The 27,902-nt window shown below is 45.8% G+C and overlaps 2 protein-coding genes and 1 pseudogene across 2 annotated transcripts; 1 reads left to right on the forward strand and 2 right to left on the reverse strand.

Annotated features, from left to right (window-relative positions):
* Positions 1 to 203: 203 nt before the first annotated feature.
* On the reverse strand, positions 204 to 27,719 carry LOC139352113 (zinc finger protein 260-like). The gene is made up of 3 exons (XM_070994187.1): positions 27,310 to 27,719; positions 26,542 to 26,976; positions 204 to 2,678 (listed from the first exon to the last, which is right to left on the reverse strand). Exons 1-3 carry the CDS (start codon positions 27,479 to 27,481, stop codon positions 1,363 to 1,365), a joined length of 1,923 nt encoding a protein of 640 aa, XP_070850288.1. The 5' UTR covers positions 27,482 to 27,719; the 3' UTR covers positions 204 to 1,362.
* LOC139328066 (U1 spliceosomal RNA) lies at positions 4,190 to 4,335 on the forward strand (annotated as a pseudogene).
* On the reverse strand, positions 6,211 to 16,921 carry LOC139352112 (NLR family CARD domain-containing protein 3-like). Its single transcript, XM_070994186.1, has 9 exons — positions 16,811 to 16,921; positions 16,425 to 16,538; positions 14,895 to 14,973; positions 13,535 to 13,763; positions 11,603 to 13,382; positions 11,344 to 11,517; positions 11,025 to 11,198; positions 7,561 to 7,607; positions 6,211 to 7,419 (listed from the first exon to the last, which is right to left on the reverse strand). Exons 1-9 carry the CDS (start codon positions 16,855 to 16,857, stop codon positions 6,830 to 6,832), a joined length of 3,234 nt encoding a protein of 1,077 aa, XP_070850287.1. The 5' UTR covers positions 16,858 to 16,921; the 3' UTR covers positions 6,211 to 6,829.
* Positions 27,720 to 27,902: the final 183 nt, after the last annotated feature.

Consider the following 27,902-nt stretch of genomic DNA (forward strand, 5'->3'; position numbering starts at 1 on the left):
CAGAGTATGTGCGAATAAAGGACTGAGAGGCTGATGCGATGTTCTCCTCTTCTCTTTACACTTATGCAGCATCACATACACAGTACAAACCTTGTGTGTATATGTGTGTGTGGTTTTTCTACAACAAAGAAAAACAAATATAACTTAGTGAAGGATAAACAAACATATCCATGAATAAAGTCAACCTATAACATATCACTAGTCTGAAAAAGCTTTATTGCCAAGTACAATTTTACACATACAAGGAATTTGCTTTGGTGAAATTGGCGCATGACACTAATCAAATGAGGTAGAAAATGAAACATGACAATCTTATCTCCCTCTCTCATTACACTGGTAAACAAACACTTTAACACACTCAAAACGCAGACCTCACTTCCAGTCTCCAAACTGGCATGACGCTCTTATTGAGAAAGTCCATCGTGCGCTACTTCCGATGACAATCAGCGATAAACATCGGCGATAAACGCTATTTTAAACTAGTTCCGCCGCATTTTAGTGCAGCGACAACACCCCCTCAACTGTACCTGAAGCAGAAAACGAACATACAAGCATAATTATAATTAAACACGACATATTTACACTAAACGTGCAGAGGCAGGTGAGCTAGGTGGCTATCTAGAAGGCATGGACACAGAGCCGACTCGTCAGGTAATTAAAGTGATTTAGCTCCGAACTCTCGTCTGCGTCAATCAATATAGATCATGCACAACCAGATCCACGCAGAAATATGACACAGGTCATATGATGGTTGTACTCACCGTCAGACTAGCACACACACTCACTTTCCTGCTACGTGACGTCACTCACAATATAACCAACCCGTGAGCTGGCTCACCTATAAGATTAATACTGAACACTAATGAACAGATAATTAAAAGCACATCAACACCAGTGAATACGATAAATTGGTGACTTTGGGGCCTTTTCTACACAACTCGTCAGTGTTATCTGGGTCTTGAGGCCTGTTGATTGTCCATCCTGACGGTGTTAACGCCTTCATCTGCTGTGGAGCTGTAAGGAGAGATTAGCATCTGCATGGCAACAGTTTAAATAATAGGTGACCCTTTGGCATTGAGTGCCCCCTCCCCAGACCTCCTGAAGGGATGGGGGGGGGGGGGCAGTTAGAGGTCTGTTCTTACACCGGAAAAACAATGAATTGTTGCATCAGAAGTGATTTGGTGTGTTTCAGAGTCTGGATCACAGTTTTGAACCAAGTCTTGTCCTCAGAGCTTCAGTCCTGCTGGAAGAAACCGTCTCGGCAGCTTCATTTATTTCCGCTGCTCTCGCCGACACACTTGTGAGGGTTGATATGAGCGAGCTGAGTGAATCTTTTGTCGCAAACCTGCAACTAAATGGTTTCTACCCCGTGTGGACGGTTAAGTGTCGTCGAAGAATTGCCTTTTGTTGAAATCTTTCGCCGCAAACGAAGCAGCTGAATGGTTTCTCCCCAATGTGTTTACTCATGTGGTGGGACAAAGAGCTTCTAAATTTGAAACTCTCTTTACAGACGGAGCAGCTGAAAGGTTTCTCTCCTGTGTGGACAGTTGAGTGCTGTCTCAGATGGTCCTTTAGTCTGAATCTTAAACCGCAGACAGAACAACTGAAGGGCTTCTCTCCTGTGTGAATCCTCATGTGTGTCACCACATTTCTTCTCCAATAAAAAGTCTTCTCACAAACTGAGCAGCTGAAACGTTTTCCTATTGAATGAAGTCTCATGTGCTTCGTTAAGGACCCCTTCAGCTCGAATCTTTTGCCACAAATGGAGCAGCTGAAAGGTTTGTCTCCTGAGTGGACAGTCGAGTGTCGCATCAGATTGTGCTTTTGTGCAAATCTTTTCCCGCAAACGGAGCAGCTGAAAGGTTTGTGTCCTGTGTGCACAGTCGAGTGTCCGCTCAGATGCGCCTTTTGTCTGAATCTTAGACCGCAAACAGAACAACTGAAGGGTTTCTCTCCTGTGTGGATTCTCATGTGCCTCATAAACATTCCTCTCTGCGGAAAAGTTTTCTCGCAAACTGAGCAGCTGAAATATTTTCCCTCTGAATGAAGTCTCATGTGAGACGTCAAGGAGCTCTTTTGTTGGTATCTTTTACCGCAAACTGAGCAACTAAACGGTTTCTCTCCTGCCTGGACTCCACTGTGGTCAAAGCTTGAAGCACATTCAGAGGAGCTGACTGATGTTTGTCCAGTGTTACATTTCACATCACTCACAGGTACTTCATTGTTCTGCAGAGGCTTTAAACCTGACCGAGGTTCTCTGGTCTCCTCCCAGTCACAGCTGTCATCAGTCTCAGGTTCAGAGGACCGAGACGTCTCGTCGTCAGTGTCTGGTTCTAAATGTCTGTCTGGATCTGAGCTCCTGGATGGTTCTGGTCCTCCGCAGTCCTCTCCATCACCCTCTGTCTTCATGTCTTCAGTGTGTCTCTGGTGAAGCTGTGAGCAATGAGGTTTCTCTTCATCCTCTTCTTCACTCTTCACAGGGACAGGAGGGAATGTGGACATGGTGATGTCGGCCTCCTCCGGCCCTGGAAGCCGCTCTCCCTCCTGGCTGGTCCACAGTTCCTCCTGTTCCTCTTTAATGTGTGGCAGCTCTGCTGGGTCCTCCTGGTCCAGACTGGGGCTCCACTCCTGCTGCTCAGGAGGATCCTCTTCTTGACTCGCCAGCAGCAGCTGGACATCTGTGGAGGAGCATCGAACACAAACACACCTTTTAGAACCTGTTAGCATTCAAACCACTGACACCTCTGCTTCCTTCAGTGTGAAGAACAAATCTGGAAATCAGTTCAAACTAAAACAAAGTACAAACATATAGAACAATTGAAGTTTGTCTCGGAGTCCATCCACCGTTCAATTTTTCGAAAAAAGTAACGTAGCTCTTTTTGTGCGGCTCATCGGTCGGATCGAACGGACAGCTGAGACACAGAGTCCACACTGTCTCACTTCAGGCTGACCACAACACAATCTGGAAAACGACTGCAGCCTCAACGCAGACGCTCATTTTTCTTCAGACAATGAAGAAGAGAGGAGCCTTGAGAAAGAGCACAGTCTCACATCTTCAGCTCATTTTACGCTCAAAAAACTCAAGTTCAGTTTGCAGTGAGAACAAGCAGCAAAGAGTCAAACCTGCTCTGTGTAACCGGACTTCAGGCTTGAGAACAGCGTCCAGTAGTTTTCGTTGTCGACAGAGTTCCTCCTCGTACTCTGCTATCGTTCTTTCAAACAGCTCAAGTTGCTCTTCAGCAGCCGCAGTTAGTCGCTGCTTGACAAAAGCTCTCAGCGTTTGGAATTTAGACATTTTTTACTGACTCACAGCAACTTTTCCTCCAGACACACTCCGTTTAAAACTGTCCGCTCACTCTATCGAAGCTAGTCTCACTCGCACCGTGAGGTCGGGCTCCGTCTACTTCCTGCTAGCAAGCTAGGCTAACTTCCGGTAGCATTGTTGGCTAACAGGAGACGAGTCTGCGGTGAATCATCCCGGAAGTTCACACAAAATCCACTTCAACAAGTTTACCCACACATACAGACTCTACTGGGTCACTGCGACTGAATCTGATGAGAACAACGTAATACGGAACGGAATAAATTAGCATGTTAGTCGCAGGAAGTACCGCTGCTCTCGATGCCATTGGTTCGCTGATTGTCAAAATAAAAGTTTCAAAACTTTCATGTATATGCCCGTGTCTGTTTGTTACGAATTAACAACAGCAGAAATGCTCTCAAACACTCAGGCTGTGGCTCAGAAATCTTTCATTCTCAATGATCTAATTACATCCCATCGTCTGGATTTCCTCTGGATTGAATCTGGTTGAGTTGTGCCCTCTAGTGGAACGTTTCTCAGAAACATCTCACTTTCATTCCTTTTGGTTTGGGTTCTTTTATCAGGAAAATGTTTTTGGTGTATCAGTGGCTTCACGTTGCTTTTTGCTGCATATATTCTCATCATCAGAGTCTTCCTCAACATCATCCTGTCAGAGCTCCACAGCTCCACAGCAGATGAAGGCGTTAAAACCGTCAGGATGGACAATCGACAGGCCTCAAGAACCAGATAACACTGACGAGTTGGCAATCAGACATTCCTGGAGCAAACTGTTTGTGTGTCTGTGTGCTTTCTTTTCTACCACATCAGGATAATGTAAACAACATGTTTGATTCAACTTTGGATGTTCCCACAGCATGACTTATACTACGACTTACCTGGCAGGGGAGACAAGATGATCAACATGGCGCATCCATTGCACTAAGTGATGTGCTGACCTGTGCGAATTCCCCACATGTGGGAATCTCGACTGCATAATTTGTGGTAGTGGGGGACTACGTACGCGCTCTCCCCTCTTTTTTTTCCCCCACCTCATCCGTCACCATTGTCCTCAATACTGGTGTTCCTCAGGGCTGTGTGCCCTGAGTCTTGTAGACACTGTACACTTATGACTGCGGAGCTACTCGTGGCTCCAACACCCTCATCAAATATGCAGACGATAAAACCGTCGTGGGGCTTATGAACGACGGTGACGAGCCACCATACAGGGAGGAGGTCCGAGCACTGGCGGCCTGGTGTAGTGACAACCACCTCGACACCGAGAAGACAAAAGAAGTCATTATTGACTTCCGGAAGTCGAGGACCACACTGCACTCAGGCCTGAGCATCCATGGGGAGGAAGTGGAACGGGTCACCAGCTTTAAGTTTCTTGGCCTGCATATCTCGGAGGACCTGGGCTGGACTGTGAACACCACCCGCATCATCAAAAATGCCCAGCAGCGTCTCTTCTTTCTGAGAACTCTGAAGACAAACCAGCTCCCCTCACCTCTGCTGAAAAATTTCTCCCACTGCACAATAAAGAGCGTCCTCACCTGTGGATGTACGGTGTGGTACGCCAGCTGCACTGCATCTGAAAAGAACAACTGCGGCAGGTCATCGAGATGGCTCAGTGGATCATAGGCTCCCCGCTTCCACGCTGAGAGAAGATCTACTCCAGCCGTCTCCTCCGAGGGGCCACAAAGATCTGGGATGAGCCCACCCGCCCGCCCGCCCAGGACACTCTATTCACCAGCCTTCCCTCTGGCAGACTCAGAGTCATGAAAGCCCGCACCAACTGACTGAGACACAGCTTCTTCCCCATGGCTGTGAAGAGACTGCTGCAGGAGCCGTGATCCCAAGGTCAAGGTGGCAAACCTGAAACTGCTGATGGGAAAAAAGAGAAGACCACCCATAAACACAGTGTCAAAATAACAAAGACAGTATTCTGTGTCCTCTCCATTATCACTGTTCAGTTCTTGTCTGACTTTGTGTCCAAATGTCCTCAGCCTGTGCACTTCCTGTTCAGACAGACCTCCTTTCCCTCTGCACTTTATATTTGACCTGGCTGACTCCACGAACAGCTCTTTGTCTGGGAAATACTTCTCCACTTTCACACCTTTCACATGTTTTGGTTTCGACTTTATGTTTAACATCTGACTAAACTTCAAAACACACCACCTGATTCAAGCCTCCAAAATAAAACATTAACACCTTTTGTCTGAATTCAATATTCAGACACCAAACAGCAGCAGAAACAGCCCATTTGCATGAACATCGTGTCTTCTTTGAAATCTTGTATGAAGGTAATAAAGGTTCAGTTGATCGATCGACTGAATTTTTTGACCAAAGTTTTGCAGTTTTAAGATGAAATTTGACATTTTTCAGATCAAACTATTGAACAGAAACTTTAAATCAAGACCAAACGGACCAACTTGATGATTTAAATGCAGCTTGGTTCAATAATTCAGCACCAACAAACAACTCAGTGATTTCAGCTGTGACTGAATGAAGTCAGTTTACAGTAAAGTTTGGATGAAATGGAACAAAAGTTCATCTGATTTCATGAATGTGATTAAAGAGGACTAGACTCACCGTGTGTTTGTGTGTTCAGGAGGCTGAAAATGACGATGGAACGTCAGCTGATCACACGATGAACGTCCTCATTACAACAGCGGCAACGACACATTGATGCGCAAAACACACACAGACACACACCAACACTCACCGACACACACCGACACTCAGTCATTTGACAATAAAATCACACAATTTAGAAGGTAAAACGTACAAAAAGACATAATTTAAGGAGAAAAAAAATGACATTTTAAACGTTTGGAGGACAGAGTCACACCACAATACACAACAACACACAGAAATACACACAGAAACTCAGTCATTATGACACTGCAGTAAAATGGTAACAATTTTAAATATTTTGTGGAAAAAACATTGAGAGAAGGCTGAATTTCAGAGGAAGTTTTTGAATATTACGCAGAGGTTTGGCAGGAAAACCAGCATTTGTTCGTGCGTTTCCTCTCAACTTTAACAGTTTGTCGTGTCTTCAGTGTGAAATCTGGACTCTGTGGTGTTCCAGTCATGGCTCTGTGAAGACCAACTGAGTTCTTCTACACCAAACTGAAAAAACCATGTCTTTATGGACAACAGCATCCAGAAACGTTTCTCCGTATCTTTCAGCTGAGTCCGGTCAGCAGTCCTGACCTGAAGAAAGACCATAAAACACTCACGGCAACATTCAGCTTTGACTGGAACAAGATCCAGAATTGAAATCAACACACAGCTGAAGGTTCAAGTCAACAGCGTTTCCACACTTTAATGATCACAGCGTCCATCTTTAAAGGACTGGAAGTGGAAGAAGTTTACAAAGTTAATGAGGAATCTTTTCAATCGTTTTCAACAAAGTTCATTGATCAATTTATTCCAATAACCTGAAAGACTGAGGTGACTGAGAAACTGCACAGACTCAACAGATCTGTTCACCAGTGTTTGTCTAACAGGAGGAGACTCTCCCTCCTACAGAGGACACAGAGACACTGAGGAACCAGACTTGGACCAGGACCAGGGCCAGAGTCCAAAGCTAAAGCCAGGATAAAGAGGTTCAGTGAATGTGGTGTTGAAGGTGTGGAGGTGGATCAGTGAGTCAGAGGAGACTCTGTAGAAGGACAGAGTGCCAGCAGGATAGTCCACAAACACTCCTACTCTGTGAGAGACAGAGGAGGAGGAGGAGGTCGCAGAGGAGTCGAAGGATGAGGAGGAGGGGGAGATGGATGTTATTCTGTTGTTGTGACGGACAGAGTAACCACCATCAGAGCAGAACAGTCTCCAGGAGTGATCATTCCCTCCAAACAAACACTCTTCACTGTCTCCTTTTCTTCTGATTGTTCTGTAACTCACTGATACATTAATATCTCCTGTCCACTCGACCTCCCAGTAACAGCGACCAGTCAGACCAGTTGCACACAGCAGCTGAGGCCAGTGGTCAAACCTGTCTGGATGATCAGGATATGACTGATCCTCCTTCACATACATCATCTTCCTGTTGTTGTCAGACAGTTTGACGTTTCTGTTCACTGTGTTTGTGTCGAGTGTGAGTTCACAGGAATCTGATGGAGAGAAGAAGAAGAAAACAGCTGCAGTTATTGATCGATCATCTGCTGATTGATGATGACATCAGAGAAGACGAGATGAAGATGGCTGAATGTGCTCTGCTTTGTTGTCATCAGTCAAATGAAAGACACACTTACACTTCCTCAGACCTGGTCTCAACCATCGCACTCCAGCAGGCTCCACCCTGAAAGGAGGAGGAAGGTCAGAGCAGCACGTCCTCTTTCAGCATGCAAACATGGGCGTTACATCACTCTCATACACACAAACACAACATGTTGATCCGGCCTGCTTCTCCCTGCTGCCCCTAAACCTCTTCTGCTCAGACACCGACAGCGACACTGATTCTCTCTCATCATTAAATCTGCCTTCATCAGCTCATTTCCTCATTTCAATCTGTTGCTGACTTCTATTCTGAGCTGCTTCACTAACTGATCGCTCTCTTGCTCTCCCACCTGTGATGATTAATAATCAGTCTGACTTTGTCTTCACTCAACAAACCAACAGAGCTTTAATCATTTATTATTGGACGCGGTTCTCATCGTCATGTCCCATATGTGACCGTGCTTCATGTGTTAATTAGAAGTGTGAATACTGTCAATAACTGTTGCCGGATTGTTCCCGACTTCTCCCGACTCTTTCCTCCTGAGTCCTGACTCCTGGCGTGATCATGTGTTTCATTTGTGTGAGTAGCAAACTCTCTTTCTCCTCCGCTCGTGAGTGTGCTAATGTTCCTCTCACGTTGCACCACTTAAGGTGTGTTTTTCTGTTTCAGTAGCCTGCCTGCCGCGTCAGTGTGTGTCTTGCCTCAGACCCGTCACAACGGAGCTCCCTTAGTTTTTTTCCCCACTCCTTTAGAGTGCGCCTTTTGTTCTGAGTTAATTCTTCACTCCTTGTGAGTGCGCCTTTTGTTCTACATTTTTTATTGTTAATAAATTGCATTCCTTCTCTCTGGTCTGCATCCTTGGGTCCAATCAAACACACAAGGTGAAAACCGTAACAGAACAATCCGTCCAGAATGGACCCAGCAGATCCAGTTAAGAAAGCAGTCACGATCCAGGGCGTGTTATTCGGCAAGCATGAGTAATTATTCCAGGCGCTCTATGATTCCAATCGGCATATGGCGTCTACACTACATATGGCACCACAAACAGCATGCAAGTTTGATCACGCAGCAGATAGCTCCGAACTGCCTCGCCTGCCATCCTGGAGCGGACTGTACCATCTCGCTGCTGAGGCGGCATTTCTGGTGGCCACGTCTGGAGGCTGATGCTCGCAAGTACTTTGCAGCCTGTTCCACCTGCGCTCGGTGCAAGGCCTCTTCCGCTGCCCGTACCTGGGAGACCCTGATCTCATACTGCAATCAGGTTTGTCACTGGACTGCCACCATCCCGAGGTAAAACCACCATCCTCACAGTAGTTGATTGTTTCTCTAAAGCCGCTCACTTTGTTCCTCGACAGAAGCTGCCCTCAGCTCTAGAAACGGCTGAACTAATCATTCTTCATGTTTTTCAACTACACGGTATTCCTCATGATATTGTCTCTGACGGAGGACCCCAGTTCATCTCCCAGGTATGGAAACCTTTTGCCAAAGCATTGGGGGCCATGGCCAGCCTGTCTTCCGGTTTCCATCCCCAGTCTAATGGGCAGATGGAGAGGGCTAACCAGGACTTCAAAACAACGCCATGGAGCTTATGCTTTGACAACCCGTCAGATAAAGAAGAGGATAAAGAACATGTGGACTATGGCCGGTACTGTTAGTATCCTGCAGACTTGTCTAATCTGTGTGTTTCCTCTTTCCCTTTCCCCAGTGTAGATTTTGTCTGTCTGTGTCCCCTGTCTGTCTAGCTAGGTGTGCCTCCACACCTGGCCAGCTCCGCCTTCCCCGGAGAGCACGACGCTGATTAGGCACAGGTTAAAAGGGGAGAGCTCTCTCCTTCCTGTTGCCGGATTGTTCCCGACTTCTCCTGACTCTTTCCTCCTGAGTCCTGACTCCTGGTGTGATCGTGTGTATCATTAGTGTGAGTAACAAACTCTCTGTCTCCTCTGTTCGTGAGCGTGCTAATGTTCCTCTTATGAACTACCATTCAACGTGTGTTTTTCTGTTTCGGTCACCTGCCTGCCGCGTCAGCGTGTGTCTCGCCTCAGACCCGCCGCAACGGAGCTCCCTTAGTTTTTTTTCTCCACTCCTTTAGAGAGCGCCTTTTGTTCTACATTTTTTATTGTTAATAAATTGTGTTCTTTTTATTACATTCTCTCTTCTCTGCATCTTTGGGTCCAATCAAAAACATAGGGTGAAAACCGTAACAGACATAACTGCTTTGGCGTTATTGGAAGCTTGTTTTTCTGTCTTTTGAGGACAAAAAGGACATTTGTCAAACTGACAGACAGTTCTTTTACCATGCAGAGATCTGTCCAAACTGCATCAATTATGACCAACAGGTCGTTATCATGTTTGTTCCTGGAGATGTTCTCCTTGAGACCTCCAACACAAATACAGTGAGGTCAATAAGTATTTGATCACCCTGTGATTTTGCAAGTTCTCCCACTTAGAAATCATGGAGGGGTCTAAAATTTTCATCATAGGTGCATTTCCACTGTGAGAGACAGAATCTAAAAAAAAAAAAATGCAGAAATCACACCGTATGATTTTTTTAACAATTTATTTGTCAGATGAGACCAAAATAGAACTTTTTGGTCTTAACTCCATCCATCTTAACTCCATTTGCCGTGTTTGGAGGAGGAAGAAGGAGGAGTATCATCCCAAGAACACCAGACCTACAGTGAAGCATGGGGGTGGAAGCATCAAGCTCTGGGGGTGTTCTTCTGCACAGGGGACAGGACGACTGCACTGTATTAAGGAGAGGATGAACAGGACCGTGTATTGTGAGATATTGGGCAAAAACCTCCTTCCCTCAGTCACAGCGTTGAAGATGGGTCGTGGCTGGGTCTTCCAACATGACAACGACCCAAAACGCACAGCCGGGAAAACCAAGGAGAGGCTCCGTAAGAAGCATATCAAGGTTCTGGAGTGGCCTAGCCAGTCTCCAGACCTAAATCCAATCGAAAATCTTTGGAGGGAGCTGAAACTCCGTGTTGCTCAGCGACAGCCCTGAAACCTGACAGATCGAGAGAAGATCTGCATGGAGGAGTGGACCAAAATCCCTGCTGCAGTGTGTGCAAACCTGGTCAAGAACTATAGGAACCGTTTGACCTCTGTAATTGTTAACAAAGGCTTCTGTACCAAATATTAAAATTGTTTGACGCAAGTGATCAAATACTTATTTGTAATACACAATTTTTTTTTAGATTCTGTCTCTCACAGTGGAAATGCACCTACGATGAAAATTTTAGACCCCTCCATGATTTCTAAGTGGGAGAACTTGCAAGATCACAGGGTGATCAAATACTTATTGACCTCACTGTATGTCCTTTTCATGTTCAACCGGTGTTTATGTTGTGATCAAAGGAAAAAGGTTTCCTCCATGTGTGATTGTTCATGTCTCACTCACATCCACCATCAACCAAAAAGACAAACAACATGTTTCCAGCTCTTCCTCCTCTTTCGGACTGACTGACTGTGGCTGCAACAGCCTCTTCATACCTGAGAGTGTCCAGTCTCCAGCGAGGATCCTCCAGTCCAGCCGACAGCAGCTTCACTCCTGAGTCTCCTGGATGATTGTAGCTCAGGTCCAGCTCTCTCAGATGGGAGGGGTTGGATCTCAGAGCTGAGGCCAGAGAAGCACAGCCTTCCTCTGTGATCAGACAGCCTGACAGCCTGAAAACAACACACATGGAAGATGATCTGAGGGTCCTGCTGTGTCCGTCAAATCATTGCTCTCAAAATGCAGATATCTGATAGGCTGAGTAGCATCACGTGGGATGATTTACAACACATTACACAAACAGTAACTTTATCTGACCTGAGAGTTTCCAGTGCACAGTGTGGACTCTCGAGTCCAACAGACAGCAGCTTCACTCCTGAATCCTGCAGGTTGTTATCACTCAGGTCCAGCTCTCTCAGACTGGGGGACTGGGATCTGAGGACCGAGGACAGAGCTTCACAGCTTCTCTCTGAGAGGTTACAGCCGCTCAGTCTGAAGAGACACAGGAAGGAAGCAAACAGTAAGTTAGATATCAGAGTATTTACTGATGAATAAACTTCACAATCTCTGTACTTACAGAGCTTTGTTGGAGGCTTTGACCACTGGCAGCAGCCTCAGAAGAGCCTCCTCTGAAGCAGAGAATTTCTTCAGGTCAAACACGCCCACATCTTTTTCTGATAACAGTAAGATGAAGACCAGAGCTGACCACTGAGCAGGAGACAGTTCATCTGTGGAGAGTCTTCCTGAACTCAAGGACTGTTGGATCTGATCCACCAGAAAACGGTCATTTAATTCATTCAGACAGTGGAACAGATTGATGCTTTTCTCTGCAGAGGGAACTTCTTCAATCTTCTTCTTGATGTACTCAACTGTTTCCTGATTGGTTTTTGAGCCACTTCCTGTCTGTGTCAGCAGGCCTCTTAAGAGAGTCTGATTGGTCTGCAGTGAAAGTCCCAGGAGGAAACGGAGGAACAAGTCCAGGTGTCCATTTGGACTCTGTAAGGCCTTGTCCACAGCACTCTGGTAGAAGTGTGTCTCTGCAGATTCATAGTTGGTTGTCTGTTCTTCTGACAGCAGATTGACTCCAGACTTGATGAAGGTCAGATGAACATGAAGAGCAGCCAGAAACTCCTGAACACTCAGATGGACGAAGCAGAACACCTTGTCCTGGTACAGTCCTCTCTCCTCTATGAAGATCTGTGTGAACACTCCTGAGTACACTGAGGCTGCTCTGATATCGATGCCACACTCTGTCAGGTCTGATTGGTAGAAGAGCAGGTTTCCTTTCTGCAGCTGCTCAAAAGCCAGTTTTCCCAGAGACTCAATCATCCTGCTGGTCTCTGGAGTCCACTGAGGATCTGACTCAGCTCCTCCATCATACTTGATGTTCTTCACTTTGGACTGAACCACCAGGAAGTGGATGTACATCTGAGTCAGGGTCTTGGGCAGCTCTCCTTCCTCTCTGGTCTTCAACAAATCCTCCAGAACTGTAGCAGTGATCCAGCAGAAGACCGGGATGTGGCACATGATGTGGAGGCTTCGTGATGTCTTGATGTGGGAGATGATTCTTCTGGCCTGCTTCTTGTCTCTGAACCTCTTCCTGAAGTACTCCTCCTTCTGTTCATCAGTGAACCCTCTGACTTCTGTCACCATGTCAACACACTCAGGAGGGATCTGATTGGCTGCCGCAGGTCGTGTGGTTATCCAGAGGCGAGCAGAGGGAAGCAGGTTCCTCCTGATGAGGTTCGTCAGCAGCACATCCACTGAGGTGGACTCTGTAACATCAGTCAGGATCTCATTGTTGTGGAAGTCCAGAGGAAGTCGACACTCATCCAGACCGTCAAAGATGAACAAAACCCTGAACTCTTCAAACCTGCAGATTCCTGCTTCTTTGGTTTCAGGAAAGAAGTGATGAACAAGTTCCATCAAGCTGAACTTTTTCTCTCTCAGCACGTTCAGCTCTCTGAAAGTGAACGGAAACATGAACTGTATGTCCTGGTGGGCTTTGTCTTCGGCCCAGTCCAGAGTGAACTTCTGTGTTAAGACCGTCTTCCCAATGCCAGCCACTCCCTTCGTCATCACTGCTCTGATTGGTTCATCTCGTCCAGGTGAGGCTTTAAAGATGTCTTCTTGTCTGATTGTGGTTTCTGGTCTGTGTGGTTTCCTGGATGCTGTTTCAATCTGTCTGACCTCATGTTCATCATTGACCTGTCCAGTCCCTCCCTCTGTGATGAAGAGCTCTGTGTAGATCTGATTCAGAAGGATCCGGTTTCCTGCTTTAGCGATCCCCTCAAACACACACTGGAACTTCTCCTTCAGGTTAGATTTAAGTTTACGCTGACAAACAGCAGGACTTCCTGAATGAAGAAACAACAAATAAATCAGTAAGTGATTGATAAAGTTCAGATTAGAATTTAATGTCCTTGTCTGAACATATTTTGGTCCATCTGTTGGACATCAGCGAATGTTCATTGATCCAGCAGTTAAACCTTTAGAGAAATCCTCTTACTGCTCTGCAGACGCTCAGCCAGCTCCTCCTCCTTCATTTTTCTCAGGAAGTGCTGTGTGATCTTCAGAAATGCCTCTCTGCTGCTTCTCCTCTGCTCTGCATCCTCACCGTCCAACACCTCCTCATCCTCCCTCTGACTCTCGAAGCATTCTGGGTCATCTGAACTCAGAACCGTCTTGATCTTCTTCAGCTCGTTCCTCACAAAAGAGACCATGTTCTCCTCCAGCAGCTGGAGAAGAGTATATGAATGACACAAACTGAAATCATGGAAGCAAACATCAGATCCATGTTGGACAGACTGACGGTCCACTGGTCTAAAAAGTGCATCGTGGAGATTATTGTGAACAGAATAGATGTGAAAGCAGCTCAGTGTTTCCTCTACATTCATTTAGAAGTGGCGGGCCGCCATTCCTAAATCCTAGCCACCGCTCCTTCAAATTTCTTTTTTTTTTTTTTATTGTCGGAAATATACCACCGCCGCATGTCTCCAGCTTCACAGCAGAGTCTGACGTTAATTACTCGCGAGAGCGTGGCCTTGAAAGTGACATTACGTCAAGCACCCAGGCACTAGGTCAGAGAGTCAGAGGAGTGTCGACTTACCAGAGATAAGGTAGATTTATTAGCTTAAGATAACTAACGTCTAGATTATTGTAATGCCCTGCTCTCTGGTCTTCCCAAAAAGACTATGTATAACTTACAATTACTCCAGAACTCAGCCGCACGTGTGCTGACGAGGACCAGAGGGCGGGAGCACATTACACCGGTTTTAGAATCGCTGCATTGGCTCCCCGTGTGTTTCAGGATCGACTTTAAGGTGCTTTTATTAGTTTTTAAGTGTCTTAACGGTCTTGGGCCATCTTATTTATCTGACCTGTTTCTATCATTTCAGCCCTCGCGGATCCTGAGGTCCTCTGGCACAGGCCTTTTGATTGTTCCAAGGGTTCGGACCAAAGCCCACGGAGAGGCGGCATTCCGCCATTATGGTCCGAAGCTTCGGAACAGCCTGCCGGAATGCATCAGGACCGCAGAGACTGTTGGTGTTTTTAAAAGAAGGCTCAAGACTCACCTTTTCAGTTTGGCTTATAATTGATTTCTTAGACTCTTTTAACTCAGACATGTTTTATCCGAGCACATTGTCTTTTAGCTCTTAGGTCCTTTCATTTTACTCAATTTTAGGTTTTAGGTCCTTTATTCTATTGTCTTTTAGGTTCTAGGTCTTTTTATTCACTAAATAGGTTGTAAAAGTAAAATCTGCAGTCAAGTGTCATTTGTTTATGCCGCCAGGGCACTCCGGAGAGCCTGCCCCCGCAGCTGAAAAAAATCCTAGAGGAAACACTACAGCTGTTGTACATGTACAGACCAGAAATATGGAGTCCAGGTGAGTTTGATGCTGCTGGGCAGACTGACCACTGGGAACCTCTGAGCTCTCCTGGTGGACTCTGTGGAGGAATCATGAAGAATTAGCTCACATAATGTCCGTCCACACAGAGACAAACACCTGCTGAAGGTCCTTTGAGCTAAAGTGTTGATTCCAACATTGAATCAGATGGTTTCCACTGACATTAAAGTGTTGCTGGTGCTGCTGATCCCACTGCGAATCAACAGTCCAGTCTGCATTTCTGTGCAGCTTTCACTTTACTGTGTTGGTTGAGCAGCTTGTCTGGTTGAGTCCCTCCAGTTCTTAGTGACCCCTATAATACTGTGGACAGCATCACACAGCTCACACAAGCTAACTGGATGCTACCTGTCCAGCACAAACTGGCAGTGAGTCCCAATAAAGTGAGTGAAACATGAGAAAAGCAAAGAGAGAAGCAGAGAATACTGGATGAAAGCAAAGCTGAGGGTGATTTCACATCCAGCTGTGTTTCAAATAAGAGCTGGAACGTTCTTCTCTGGACGACATGAAGGAAACAGGTGCAGCTGTTGCTCATACAACTTGTTCTGGCTCTTTCTTTTACTCTTGGACAACATGCATTTGTTCTTGTCCACTTGTTGGACACCCTTCTCTGCATCAGACGTCTTCACAGAGGCACAACTCCAGCCTGATGTGAGGTGCCATGATGCCACCGTCAGTGTTGTTCTTGACTTTGTGAATCCATCAGCAGCATCAATCACAAACAGACGGTGTGTTTCCTCACACTCTCTGTGTTGTTTCACTCTGTGTTTCACAGCAGCTGATCTCAGTCCAGCTGTTATCACTGACATGTGTGTGTTTGTGTTGTCACATGACTGAAAAGCACAACATGTTGATTTGATTGAGGAACTCAGTGGAATCAGGGTTAGCCTTCGTTAGCATCTGTTAGCCTCAATCAAGTCACTGTTTTATATTCATGCAATCAGTCAGAACGTGTGTGTGGAGGAAATGTTCAACTGGAATCAAGAGTTGAAGACTGGTTATATTGGGCAGCTTCCACATGTGAGGATATGAACGAATGAGAAGAAGAACGACGCTGCAAATAAAGGTCATATTGTCCAACACGATTTTTATACTGAGAACAACTTACTGTCTGTCAGAGACATGTTGCTGTTTAAAGTCAGTGAAGCCATCCATTGACTGGTCACTTTTGAGGGACACACAGCTGGGTTCAGGTCCAGCAGAGGTTTGTCTGCCATAGATCCTGTCAGACAAACAGGAAGACCACCATTATGCTCAGCTTTCAGTGTCCACATGTGGACATGTCAGTACTGTTTAGGGACAGACTGGACAAATGTCCTTTAATACTAATCTAGCTCAAACCTTCATTATCATTCTAGGACAACATGAACATTAGAAGGACAACTGGTCTGACTGGATTTAATGAGGACAAACAGCAGTGGACAACATGAGGAGGACATATGGACATTTCAGGTCAAATTGTCCGACACGAGTTTAATCCTGAGAACAACTTACTGTCTGTCAGAGACATGTTGCTGTTTAAAGTCAGTGAAGCCATCCATTGACTGGTCACTTTTGAGGGACACACAGCTGGGTTCAGGTCCAGCAGAGGTTTGTCTGCCATAGATCCTGTCAGACAAACAGGAAGACCACCATTATGCTCAGCTTTCAGTGTCCACATGTGGACATGTCAGTACTGTTTAGGGACAGACTGGACAAATGTCCTTTAATACTAATCTAGCTCAAACCTTCATCATCATTCTAGGACAACATGAACATTAGAAGGACAACTGGTCAGACTGGATTTAATGAGGACAAACAGCAGTGGACAACATGAGGAGGACATATGGACATTTCAGGTCAAATTGTCCGACACGAGTTTAATCCTGAGAGCAACTTACTGTCTGTCAGAGACATGTTGCTGTTTAAAGTCAGTGAAGCCATCCATTGACTGGTCACTTTTGAGGGACACACAGCTGGGTTCAGGTCCAGCAGAGGTTTGTCTGCCATAGATCCTGTCAGACAAACAGGAAGACCACCATTATGCTCAGCTTTCAGTGTCCACATGTGGACATGTCAGTACTGTTTAGGGACAGACTGGACAAATGTCCTTTAATACTAATCTAGCTCAAACCTTCATCATCATTCTAGGACAACATGAACATTAGAAGGACAACTGGTCAGACTGGATTTAATGAGGACAAACAGCAGTGGACAACATGAGGAGGACATATGGACATTTCAGGTCAAATTGTCCAACACGAGTTTAATCCTGAGAACAACTTACTGTCTGTCAGAGACATGTTGCTGTTTAAAGTCAGTGAAGCCATCCATTGACTGGTTGCTCTTGAAGGACACACAGCTGGGTTCAGGTTCGGGCCCAGGTCCAGCGGAGTCTGGTGGGTCCTGCGGCTCTGGCCTTCAACACAACACACAGACAGAGCTTTGAGTGTGAATAATGATGGTGGACAGATTGGAGTGTTTTGACATGGAGACGAGTCCTGGACAGTCAGAGATCCTCGTCTCACCTCTGAGCTTCGGTCTGGCCGTCATCGTCCCCACACAGACCGTTGTTAGAGGGACGGACTCCCTCCTCTCTGTCCTCACACCGACTCATGCTGCTGAACTCACGTCAGCTCACACACACTTTGATCTGGAGAGGAAACACAAATCATTCATGTGCACATCATCTGAAATCATCCTTTCATGGTTTCTCCTGTCCAAATATCAGCTGCTCCTCCTCTAATTGGCTGTTATCTCGTCTTTCATATCAGTTTCAGCTGAATGCAGTGTGAGGCCGAGCTGCTGTACTTCTATCAGTCCACTAGATGGCGCCATGAAGCTGCAGTGAAGTGAACACACACTTGACGCCTGGATGACTATTCACATCCACTGACCCACTGAAGGACTGAGATGGACGGACGTGGTCTGACAGAGTCTCTGCATCCACAGAGTCCCTGCAGAAAACAACTCAATGCAACAAGCTGCATCTGATTATTTCACAGCAACACCTGGAATTAAACCTCCACTGTAATAACATTCAATCATTTCCCGTCATTGACCAGAAAACATCATTTCAAAGAGCGTTCTGCGGTCAGAAACACTGATAATCTGGACTTTTTCCTGGCTCATTAATGACAGACTCAAACAGAGACAGGGCTCAGTTGGTGCTCCTCTCATGAATGAATTGAAATGAAGTGATGAGTTCATGACCTTCATCTACAAACACACAGTTCAACATATCTGAAGGACGAGAGGCTTCACTGAAGAAAAACTACCAATACAACATTGTACAAATACTACAGTCCAAGTCCAAAAGTCCTGCTTTCAAACTTGGACTCAAGTAAAAGTACTCCACTATTCCCAGGTTCATGTAGTCAAAGTATCCGCAGTAAAAGTACTTGTTCTGTAGTAAAATGTCTCCTCTGACTGTTAGAAAAGTCCAAGTACCTGAAAACTACTTAAGTACTTGAGTAAATGTACTTTTGTCTCTCTGTTGAATCTGAGTATAGATCTATGAATATAGATCAGCAGTGTCCTGAAATCAACAAAGTCTCAGTGAAACAGTGGCAGGTGACAGTCTTGTGACAGTCTTTTCATGCTGTTTACGGTCTTTGTCAATACCTAGTTGCAGAAGTTGCGCTACACTTTTTCGTTGTATGTCATTTTGACTGACAGGGTCATAAAAATCCCGTCATAATCTATTTTTACCCGTCACTTAATTTTTTTAAATGATAATAATGACATATTCAATAGCATTTAATTTTCATTCATTTTAATTAATATTCAGTCCGAACAAGCTGAACAGTGAATCCACACCGTGCCATCACACATCAAGCAGATGAATCTGTAAACACTGACTGTGGCCCCAGTCGCTACATATGAACAATGCAATTAAACGATTGCACTTCAAATATGAACAGTTCATCTGCTGTGGCCTGAACGCAGTCTCACACCTTCCTCCTGGTCCGCAAGGACTTGAATTGCGTGCCCGCTTGTGCGTAATCAAATGTCTCAAGTGGGATTGCTGCAGAGGCTATTGTCATGGGGTTTTGGACTTTTGCCTCAGACAGACGACTTCTCATGGCCGTTTTGACGTTGTTCTGGAGACTGAATCCGCGCTCTGCTGCCACACTGGAGACTGGAATTACAAGCGCCACTTCAGCCAAGGTTTTGAAATCAGGGAACATTTCTCCAAGTGAAGTGATCAGACGTCGGCAAGACGCTGTGAACGAGGGGTTTCCTGATCCCGCAAGCACTCGCTTCAGCGGGAGGAAATCCCGCAGCATGCGCTCCTTCTGCACCAGTGGTTCAGCTGCACCGGTCTGTGACCCGTAGTGATCACAGACGCGCTCCAAAGCCCCCTGTCCATAACTCTTCAATGCGCTGTCAGCACCCGGATAGCGAGATGCATTAAGTACGGTGTCCAGGTCAGAGATGATGCTCAGATGCTCTGATGGGAATCTTTTTTGATTGATCTGGTTACCTCCGCGATGTACTCTGTGCGTAAAGTTGAAAATGTCTGCGCGTCTGCATGTGTGAGTGTGACGCCACAGAATTTGCCATCTTGTGAGGCCTCGTTGATTTTTTTTCTCCGCCTCACCTGGCCCATTCATCAAGTCTTCCAGACTGACCACAGTCATGCTCACGACAGGTGAGATGGAGGAGATGTTACCGTCTTCTTTTTGGAAGGTGAGGTTCATGCGGTTCACCACGGGCAAAACGTCAGTCAGTAAGTGAGTGAAAGCAGGGAACGTGTTTGTTTGAAGGTGCTTTCTGATGCCCTTTGCTACCGGGCAGTTTTTCGCATCTTCCTCCTCCCTCAACTCTGAAACCAGAGCAGCCCAGTTGGCACGTATGCCCTTAACTGCCCTCTCCAGCGACAGCCAGCGTGTAGCCGATGGTTGTTTTAGGCTCAGCAGGTCGTGTCCTCCCATTTCTTTTTGAAGTTCATTTAGTCTGTATGTTCGTACGGGGGAATTCTTGTAGTATGTGTATTTGTTATTCACAGTGGTGACATATGCACTTACTTGACGCACGGCCGTGGAGGCATCACGGGCAGCAAGCGCTGTTCTGTGCGCACCGCAGTGAATGTTTACAAGGAAGGGACAGTCATTCTGACACAACTGCTGTGCAACTCCGGCCTTTCGACCCACCATCACATTCGCTCCATCACTTCCAAGTCCAACACCCCGAGCCATAGCGACCCCACGGCCCGACAGCACATCTTTTATTTTTGCTGTGATGCATTCAGCAGTGCCAGAGGGAATTGCGTAATTGCCGATAAACGCAGTTTCAGGCTCCCCTTTCTGTTGAAGTGTCAGGTATGTGATTAGCATTTTCTCCACCGTGATATTAGTGGTTTCATCTACTATTATTCCGACATATCTGCTGTTGGAGATGTGGTCATCGATATCGCTGGTTACGGTCTTCGCCAAGGTGTATGTGTGTGCACTGTTAAGGTTTGGACAGCCGGCAGACTGGAAGAGGTTTATCAGGTCAGGATGCAGGTGGCTCGGGGTGTTTGTTGTAGCCATATGCAACACAACCTTAAACTGTGTTTTTAATGCTTCGTTGCAGGCAACCTGTGATTTCTCCACATGCTTACTCATAGCCACACTCTGGTTGAGCACCCTTGAAGCCTCGACGTGATTTCTGCATGTTCGTGCATGCTCGGACAAATCCGTTACTCATATTGGCTTTTTTACATATGTCGCAGAACATTTTTCCATCCTCCCTCCTCAGCCAGGACAACTCCTGCTCCCACTGAACTCTGTACGTCCTCCTGACCTCCTTTTGCTGCCGCTTGCTCGCTCCGTAGTTACCGAGGGCTGATTACTTGTTTGTCCTTCACCGTTATTGGGCTTTTTGAAGAAACTTCGGACAATCAGCTGCCGTGACGTTTTTCCGAGTGAGGCCAATGAGGTCATGCATCAAGAGAGACAATCACTACTTAATATGCTCACTCGCCACCAAGTGGTCAGGGGTGTGAATTGCAATCTGTCAAAATGACAGATGGCCTTCAGATTTTTCCGTCACCGTTTTAAAAAAAAGCGGTCACCGACGGAAAATATTCGGTTAACGCGACCCCTGCCTAGTTGAGCGTTCAAAAAGCTGTGAGAGCCCCTCTAACGGCCACACTGTCTCCACATCAGTCCTGCGGTGGAAACACAACGACGGAGCATTCACCGACACCAGCAGCTTCTCCAGCGGCTGAAGCCGCCTTCAGAGGCTCGTCTGCGTCTCCTCCACAGGCTGATTCAGGCAAGAAAAGCTGCCTTCAGCCATCAGGAAGTCCTGCTACACAGTAACACCGACTCTGAGTTCACCTCCTGAGGATCAGCTCCCTCTACTTCTACTCTGATTCCACCCCTTAGCCTCCGCACATCGAGCGGACACGGCGGGGGTTTGTCACGGAGGAGCTTCACCTCCTCCAACCGGAGTTCAGTCAAATAGAGTTTGGAGAAATGATCGATGCTGTTTGTGTTGAAGCTGAACCGAAGACAGTTTGAGGAACAAAAAGAAACACCTGAAACAAGTTACTTTACCTTCAGATGGAGCTTCACGGGAGAAAACAAATTGCGACACACCGAAGAGAGAAAGTGAAATTAGTTCAGACCGGAAGGAGCGGACAGACGGACAGACAGAGACAGAGAAAGACAGAGACAGAGAAAGACAGAGGGAGAAAGACACAGACTGATGGCCAGAAAACTCTGAGCTCAACATACTTAAAGAACAAAGTAGAAGTACTCGTACTCGTTATTCTGCAATTTCATCTGTAATTTTACTGCATCGTTTATTATCTGATCAACTTTATTGCTGATATCGACGAAGGAGGCGGAGCGTAAATGTACAGAGACAGCGAAGAGTTTTGACAGTTTTCCTGAAAATGAAGGTTCAAGTTCAAGAAACCAGCAGAAACCAGAAACTAGAACTCATCTGTAACTGTGAGAGGACACAAAGAGAAACATGAAAACAACGATGAAACAGCTCACACACACTTTGATCTGGAGAGGAAACACAAATCATTCTTGTGCACGTCAGCTGAAATCATCAGATCAATTGAGAAATAAAAGGTTTCAGATCCTCACAGCCTCTGAATGCTCCTTCCTGCTGTCTCCACATCAACTATTGAGGATCAACTCGCTCTACTTCTGCTCTTATTCCAGCATTTACACTCACAAACATCCACACAACGTGGCCGATGTTTTTAACGGAGCTGCTTTCACCTCCTTCATCCAGAGTTCACAGTTAAACTCAGAGTTTGGAGAAACGATGGACGGAGCTGCAGATGGATGCCGTTTGTGCTGAAGCTAAGCTAACGACAGCTTGTGCTAACCAGTAAAACATTTCAGAGTTGATTCTTTACCTTCAGCTGGAGGCCGAGACGGAGAAAACAATCAGCTCCACAACGTCCAGAGGGAATGAAAGTAAAGTCCAAACAGCCAGAGCGGCCTGAGAGAGTTAAACTTTAATCAGATGTAACTTACACTGATATCAGTTATCATCAAGTTCATGTTTTATTGAGTAAATAAGGATAAAATACATGCTGACCTCAGATTGCTGCAAGCTGAGGGCGTGTTCATCTGGTCTCCAGGAAGTGTCTTTAGTGAGTTTAAAACCTGAGATCACTTTAACAGAGTGTTAGTTTCTGTGATCAAATCAAGTCATTCTCTGGTTTTATCAAACAAAACTGAAAAAGTGAAACAATCCAACAATTCCATGAACATTTAGTTCTAAAGAGACTAAAATCACTGATTTTTACAATAGTCTGAAAACAAAAACATGCTGAAGTACATATGAGACAATAAACTGCAGTGTGTGTGAGTGGACATTGTCAGGGACGCTTCCCAGCATGCACCACGACAACAAACTCATGGCTTTAAGTTTCACTGGATGAGTGCTGCTGCTTTGTTCCTGCTGTTCCTGCGTTTCACATCTGGTCGTACAGTCGACGACTTCAACATGAGCCTCTGATCAGAGTTTGTCAATCTGACATTTTTAAAAAGAACTTCATCACATCTGAGGAAAATCTCAGCTGCTCGTGCTTTTCCATCAACAACAACATACATGGACTTCTGTCAGCAGGTCTGCCTCACAACCAAAACCATCATGAGGTCCAAGACCACAAGCGCTGGTTCACCAAACAGCTCAGTGAACTCAGAGCTGATTCAAGTACCAAGACCAGAACCAGCAGCTGTCTGGAACCCACTCATGACCATCACTGACTACAAGAAAAAAGGTCCTGCTATCAGCCCGTCCTCCAGAGCAGCTGAGGAACTCAACACCTTCTACACCAGGTGTGAGAGGTCCCCGACCACAAACTCTGATGGCCCACTGTCCCCCACTGAGGGTTCTGCATGATGCCAGAGCCAGACAGCAGGCCAGGAGGACAGTGGCAGTGGTTTGACTCTAAAGTTCTGGCCATCTCTGACACGTTGGACCTTTATTGATACTTGAATCATTTACATGAACGCTGCAGCAAGTCTGTCTTTATTTCTGATGGTTCACACTGGATTCATTTCAGGGGCTAAAGAGAAAATCAATCAGCGTCTTCAAAAACTCTGGATGTGCTCATTTCTGCCTGCGACTGAGCTTTAAACACAGTTTTCTTCAAACTAATGAAAACATGGTGCGAAGCTGTGAGAATATTTGAAGCTGTTCAAGTAAAAAAGGAGCACAGACGGACTGCTGTTTAAATAAAGCTTCATGAACAGAAAGAAGACAAACATCAACATCCAGCAGCAACTCTTCAAAGTCAACCATCACAATGAAAATCCACACAAACCATCAGCAGCACAGACTGCTGCAGCCACCAGAGGGCAGCATCACACTGAGCTTCACAGGCTCACCTGCTCAGTGACAGGTCACCACGCAGGAGTTCTGGGGACTGAAGTTCAAATCAAAGACCGCCAGAGGAACGTGGCTCCTCACAGGCCGGCTGATCGTTCCTCTTTCTACACAAGCAAGAAAGGCTAAAGAGCAGCTTCCTGCCACAGAAACATGGAGGAGACGAAGAGAAGGAACTGAGCTGAAACCTTTTGAGTGTCCTGGAGGAAACATCAAGATCTGATCTAAAGTTGTGCTGAAGTAATGGCGTAAATGTACTCGGTTACTTTCCACCACTGACAAGGACAATAAAATGAAGATGACAGAAGAAGAACTGAGTTTTCTGTTCAGCTTGAAGTGACTATGAATTTTCTCTTTTTAATTTCCATCCTTCACGTTTGAATCTTTTGGTTTCTGCACTTGAGATGATAAACTCTGCTCGTCAGCTGATTGCTAAAAAGGTCCAAACTTTCATTGAGCTCAGTCTGAAGTTTCTCTTTTCAAACCAACAAAACGTGACAAAAACTGGGACCATGAAGCTGAAAAGCAGCCAACAAGTATTAAACTTCACCCAGAGCCCAAAATGAAAGAGCAGTCAGTGTTAAAGGTCCAGTGTGGAGGATTCAGAGGATCTGTTGGCAGAAAGGAAAATAATCTTCATAGTTCTGTTTTCATTAGTGTTTAATCACCTCGAAATACGGATCAGCGTGTTTTCGTTACCTCAGAATGAATCTGCGTGTCCACAGAGGCAGCAGGTCCTCATCCACAGAGTCCACCATGTTGCACCGCCATGTTTCTGCTTCTTCTTCTTCTTATGACTTTTATGGTGGTTGGCTGCCATGTGGGTTTCATTACCGACACCTGCTGGATTGTAACAGCTTCACAGTGAGAACTACTTCCAGTGTCCACCCAGTCATTCACTCATGACATTGTTCAGTCCAGAACTCAGACCAGGTTGTCTGAGTTGGTGTGAATCCGTCAACAGTGCAGCATGGAGATCTTCTCCAGACTGATCCACAACGTTCATGAACCTCCTGCAGCGTCCAGGATCATCTTAATTCTTTCTAACTTCCTGTAGTTCAACAGCTTCACCAAAAATCCTTTCTTGTCCTTTCAAATATTTTGATCGGCTGCATTTCTTTTCTTCTTGGTTCCTTTTGACTTGGCACCATTTCATCTTTTGTGTCCAATCTCTCAGCAGCTTCAGTGGATGATAGAAACCGTTTTCTGCTCTATTCGATCCACTTTTATTTCTTCACTTCTTTTTGGACATTTTCACAGAGGAGGCACTTTGGTTGCTCTTCATCATCCTCATCCTCCCCACAGCAGCAAGTCCAGTTCCGGAGACTCACAGTCCAGACTGACAGGAAACAGGAAGTAGAAAGTCTGAACGGCACCAGCTTTTTATTCTGCCTTTTATTCACATTTCCAGTATTTCTGAGGGAGAAGTACTCACATCAACATTGTAATGGAGTACAAGTACAGAAGGAGCGTACTTAAAGAATGAAGTAAAAGTACTAACCGTGCAGAATGGACCATCTCACAGAACTTTTATACTGCAGTTTCATCTGTAATTTACCTCATCGTTCATTATCTGATCATATTTTATAGTAATAATGTGAGCCTCCAAAGTAACTGAAGCTTTAGATGAAATGCAGTGGAGACCAGAAGAAAGTACAAATACTCAAGTCAAGGACAAGTACTTTCAGACTGGACTGAATGACAGTTCTTGTGATTGGACGAGGATTTTAACCTGTTGTTCAACCGTTTCTACCGGACACAAACTGAATATTTCACATCACTCTTCTGCCGGTGCGTGACAGCGACCTGTGACACGTGCGGCATCCACACAGACCGCCGGCACGATTCTCTGTGCATGGAAACATTTCACAATAAAAGCTCCCACAGAAATGCAGCAGGGCTTTTAATTTGAAATGGATACAGGAAGTGCTGAGTGACAAATAATGCACTGGTGAAATACATCAAACACAGAGCTGCTTATGACTGAGTGAAAAAATAACGCAGATAAAAATAAAAACACAATTAAAATGACAGAATGAAGCAGGATGTGTTTTAGAGTCTGGATCAGTTTTGAACCAAGTATTGTCCTCAGAGCTTCAGTCCTGCAAGAAGAAACCGTCTCAACAAGCGTCCCCGCAGCTTCATTTATTTCCACTGCTCTCACCAACACACTCGTGATGGTTGATATGAGCGAGCTCAGTGAATCTTTTATCACAAACGCTGCAACTAAATGGTTTCTCCCCCGTGTGGACAGCTAAGTGTCGTCGAAGACTTTGCTTTTGTGTAAATCTTTTCCCGCAAACGGAGCAGCTGAAAGGTTTCTCTCCTGTGTGGACAGTCGAGTGTCCTCTCAGATGCTCCTTTTGTCTGAATCTTAAACCGCAGACAGAACAACTGAAGGGTTTCTCTCCTGTGTGAATCCTCATGTGTGTCACCATATTTCCTCTCTGCTGAAAAGTTTTCTTACAAACTGAGCAACTGAAGGGTTTCTCTCCTGTGTGGATTCTCACGTGCTTCTTAAACATTCCTCTCTGCGGAAAAGTTTTCTCACAAACTGAGCAGCTGAAATATTTTCCCTCTGAATGAAGTCTCATGTGAGACGTTAAGGATTTCTTTTGTTGGTATCTTTTACCGCAAACTGAGCAACTTAGCGGTTTCTCTCCTGCCTGGACTCCACTGTGGTCAAAGCTTGAAGCACATTCAGAGGAGCTGACTGATGTTTGTCCAGTGTTACATTTCACATCACTCACAGGTACTTCTTTGTTCTGCAGAGGCTTTAAACCTGACCGAGGTTCTCTGGTCTCCTCCCAGTCACAGCTGTCATCAGTCTCAGGTTCAGAGGACTGAGACGTCTCGTCATCAGTGTCTGGTTCTAAATGTCTGTCTGGATCTGAGCTCCTGGATGGTTCTGGTCCTCCACAGTCCTCTCCATCACCTTCTGTCTTCATGTCTTCGGTGTGTCTCAGATGAAGCTGTGAGGAATGAGGTTTCTCTTCATCCTCTTCTTCACTCTTCACAGGGACAGGAGGGAATGTGGACTTGGTGATGTCGGCCTCCTCCGGCCCTGGAAGCCGCTCTCCCTCCTGGCTGGTCCACAATTCCTCCTGTTCCTCTTTAATGTGTGGCAGCTCTGCTGGGTCCTCCTGGTCCAGACTGGGGCTCCACTCCTGCTGCTCAGGGGGATCCTCTTCTTGACTCGCTGACAGCAGCTGGACGTCTGTGGAGGAGCATCAAACACAAACACGCCTTTTAGAAAACGGTCACTTCCTGTTTCTAAAAAAAAAGTAATGTAGCTCTCTTTTGTGCGGCTCATCGGATCGAACGGACAGCTGAGACACAGAGTCCACACTGTCTCACTTCAGACTGACCACAACACAATCTGAAAAGCGACCGCAGCCTCAACGCAGACGCTCATTTTTCTTCAGACAATGAAGAAGAGAGGAGCCTTGAGAAAGAGCACAGTCTCGCATCTTCAGCTCATTTTACGCTCAAATAACTCAAGTTCTGTTGTTTGCAGTTTGCAGTGGGAACAAGTAGCAAAGGGTCAAACCTGCTCTGTGTAACCGGACTTCAGGCTTGAGAACAGCGTCCAGTAGTTTTCGTTGTCGACAGAGTTCCTCCTCGTACTCTGCTATCGTTCTTTCAAACAGCTCAAATTTCTCTTCAGCAGCCGCAGTTAGTCGCTGCTTGACAAAAGCTCTCAGCGTTTGCACTTTAGACATTTTCACTGATTCACAGCAACTTCTCCTCCAGACACACTCCGTTTGAAACTGCCTGCCCCCTGGTCTCTATCGAAGCTGCTCCCACTCGCACCGTGAGGTCGGACTCCGTCTACTTCCTGCTAGCAGGCTAGGCTAACTTCCTGTAGCATTGTTGGCTAACAGGAGATGAGTCTGCGGTGAATCATTCCGGAAGTTCACACAAGGTCCACTTCAGCAAGTTTATCCACACATACAGATTTTGTTGGGTCACTACGACTGAATCTGATGAGGACAACGTGAAACGGAACGGAAGAAATTAGCACGTTACCCGCAGGAAGTACCGCTAGTCCCGGTACCATTGGTTCGCTGATTTTCAAAATAAAAGTTACCAAACTGTCAAGTATTTGCCCGTGTCCCTTTGTTACGAAATAAGAACCGCAGA

Source organism: Chaetodon trifascialis, chromosome 24, assembly GCF_039877785.1.
Source record: "Chaetodon trifascialis isolate fChaTrf1 chromosome 24, fChaTrf1.hap1, whole genome shotgun sequence".
Lineage (NCBI taxonomy): Eukaryota > Metazoa > Chordata > Actinopteri > Chaetodontiformes > Chaetodontidae > Chaetodon > Chaetodon trifascialis.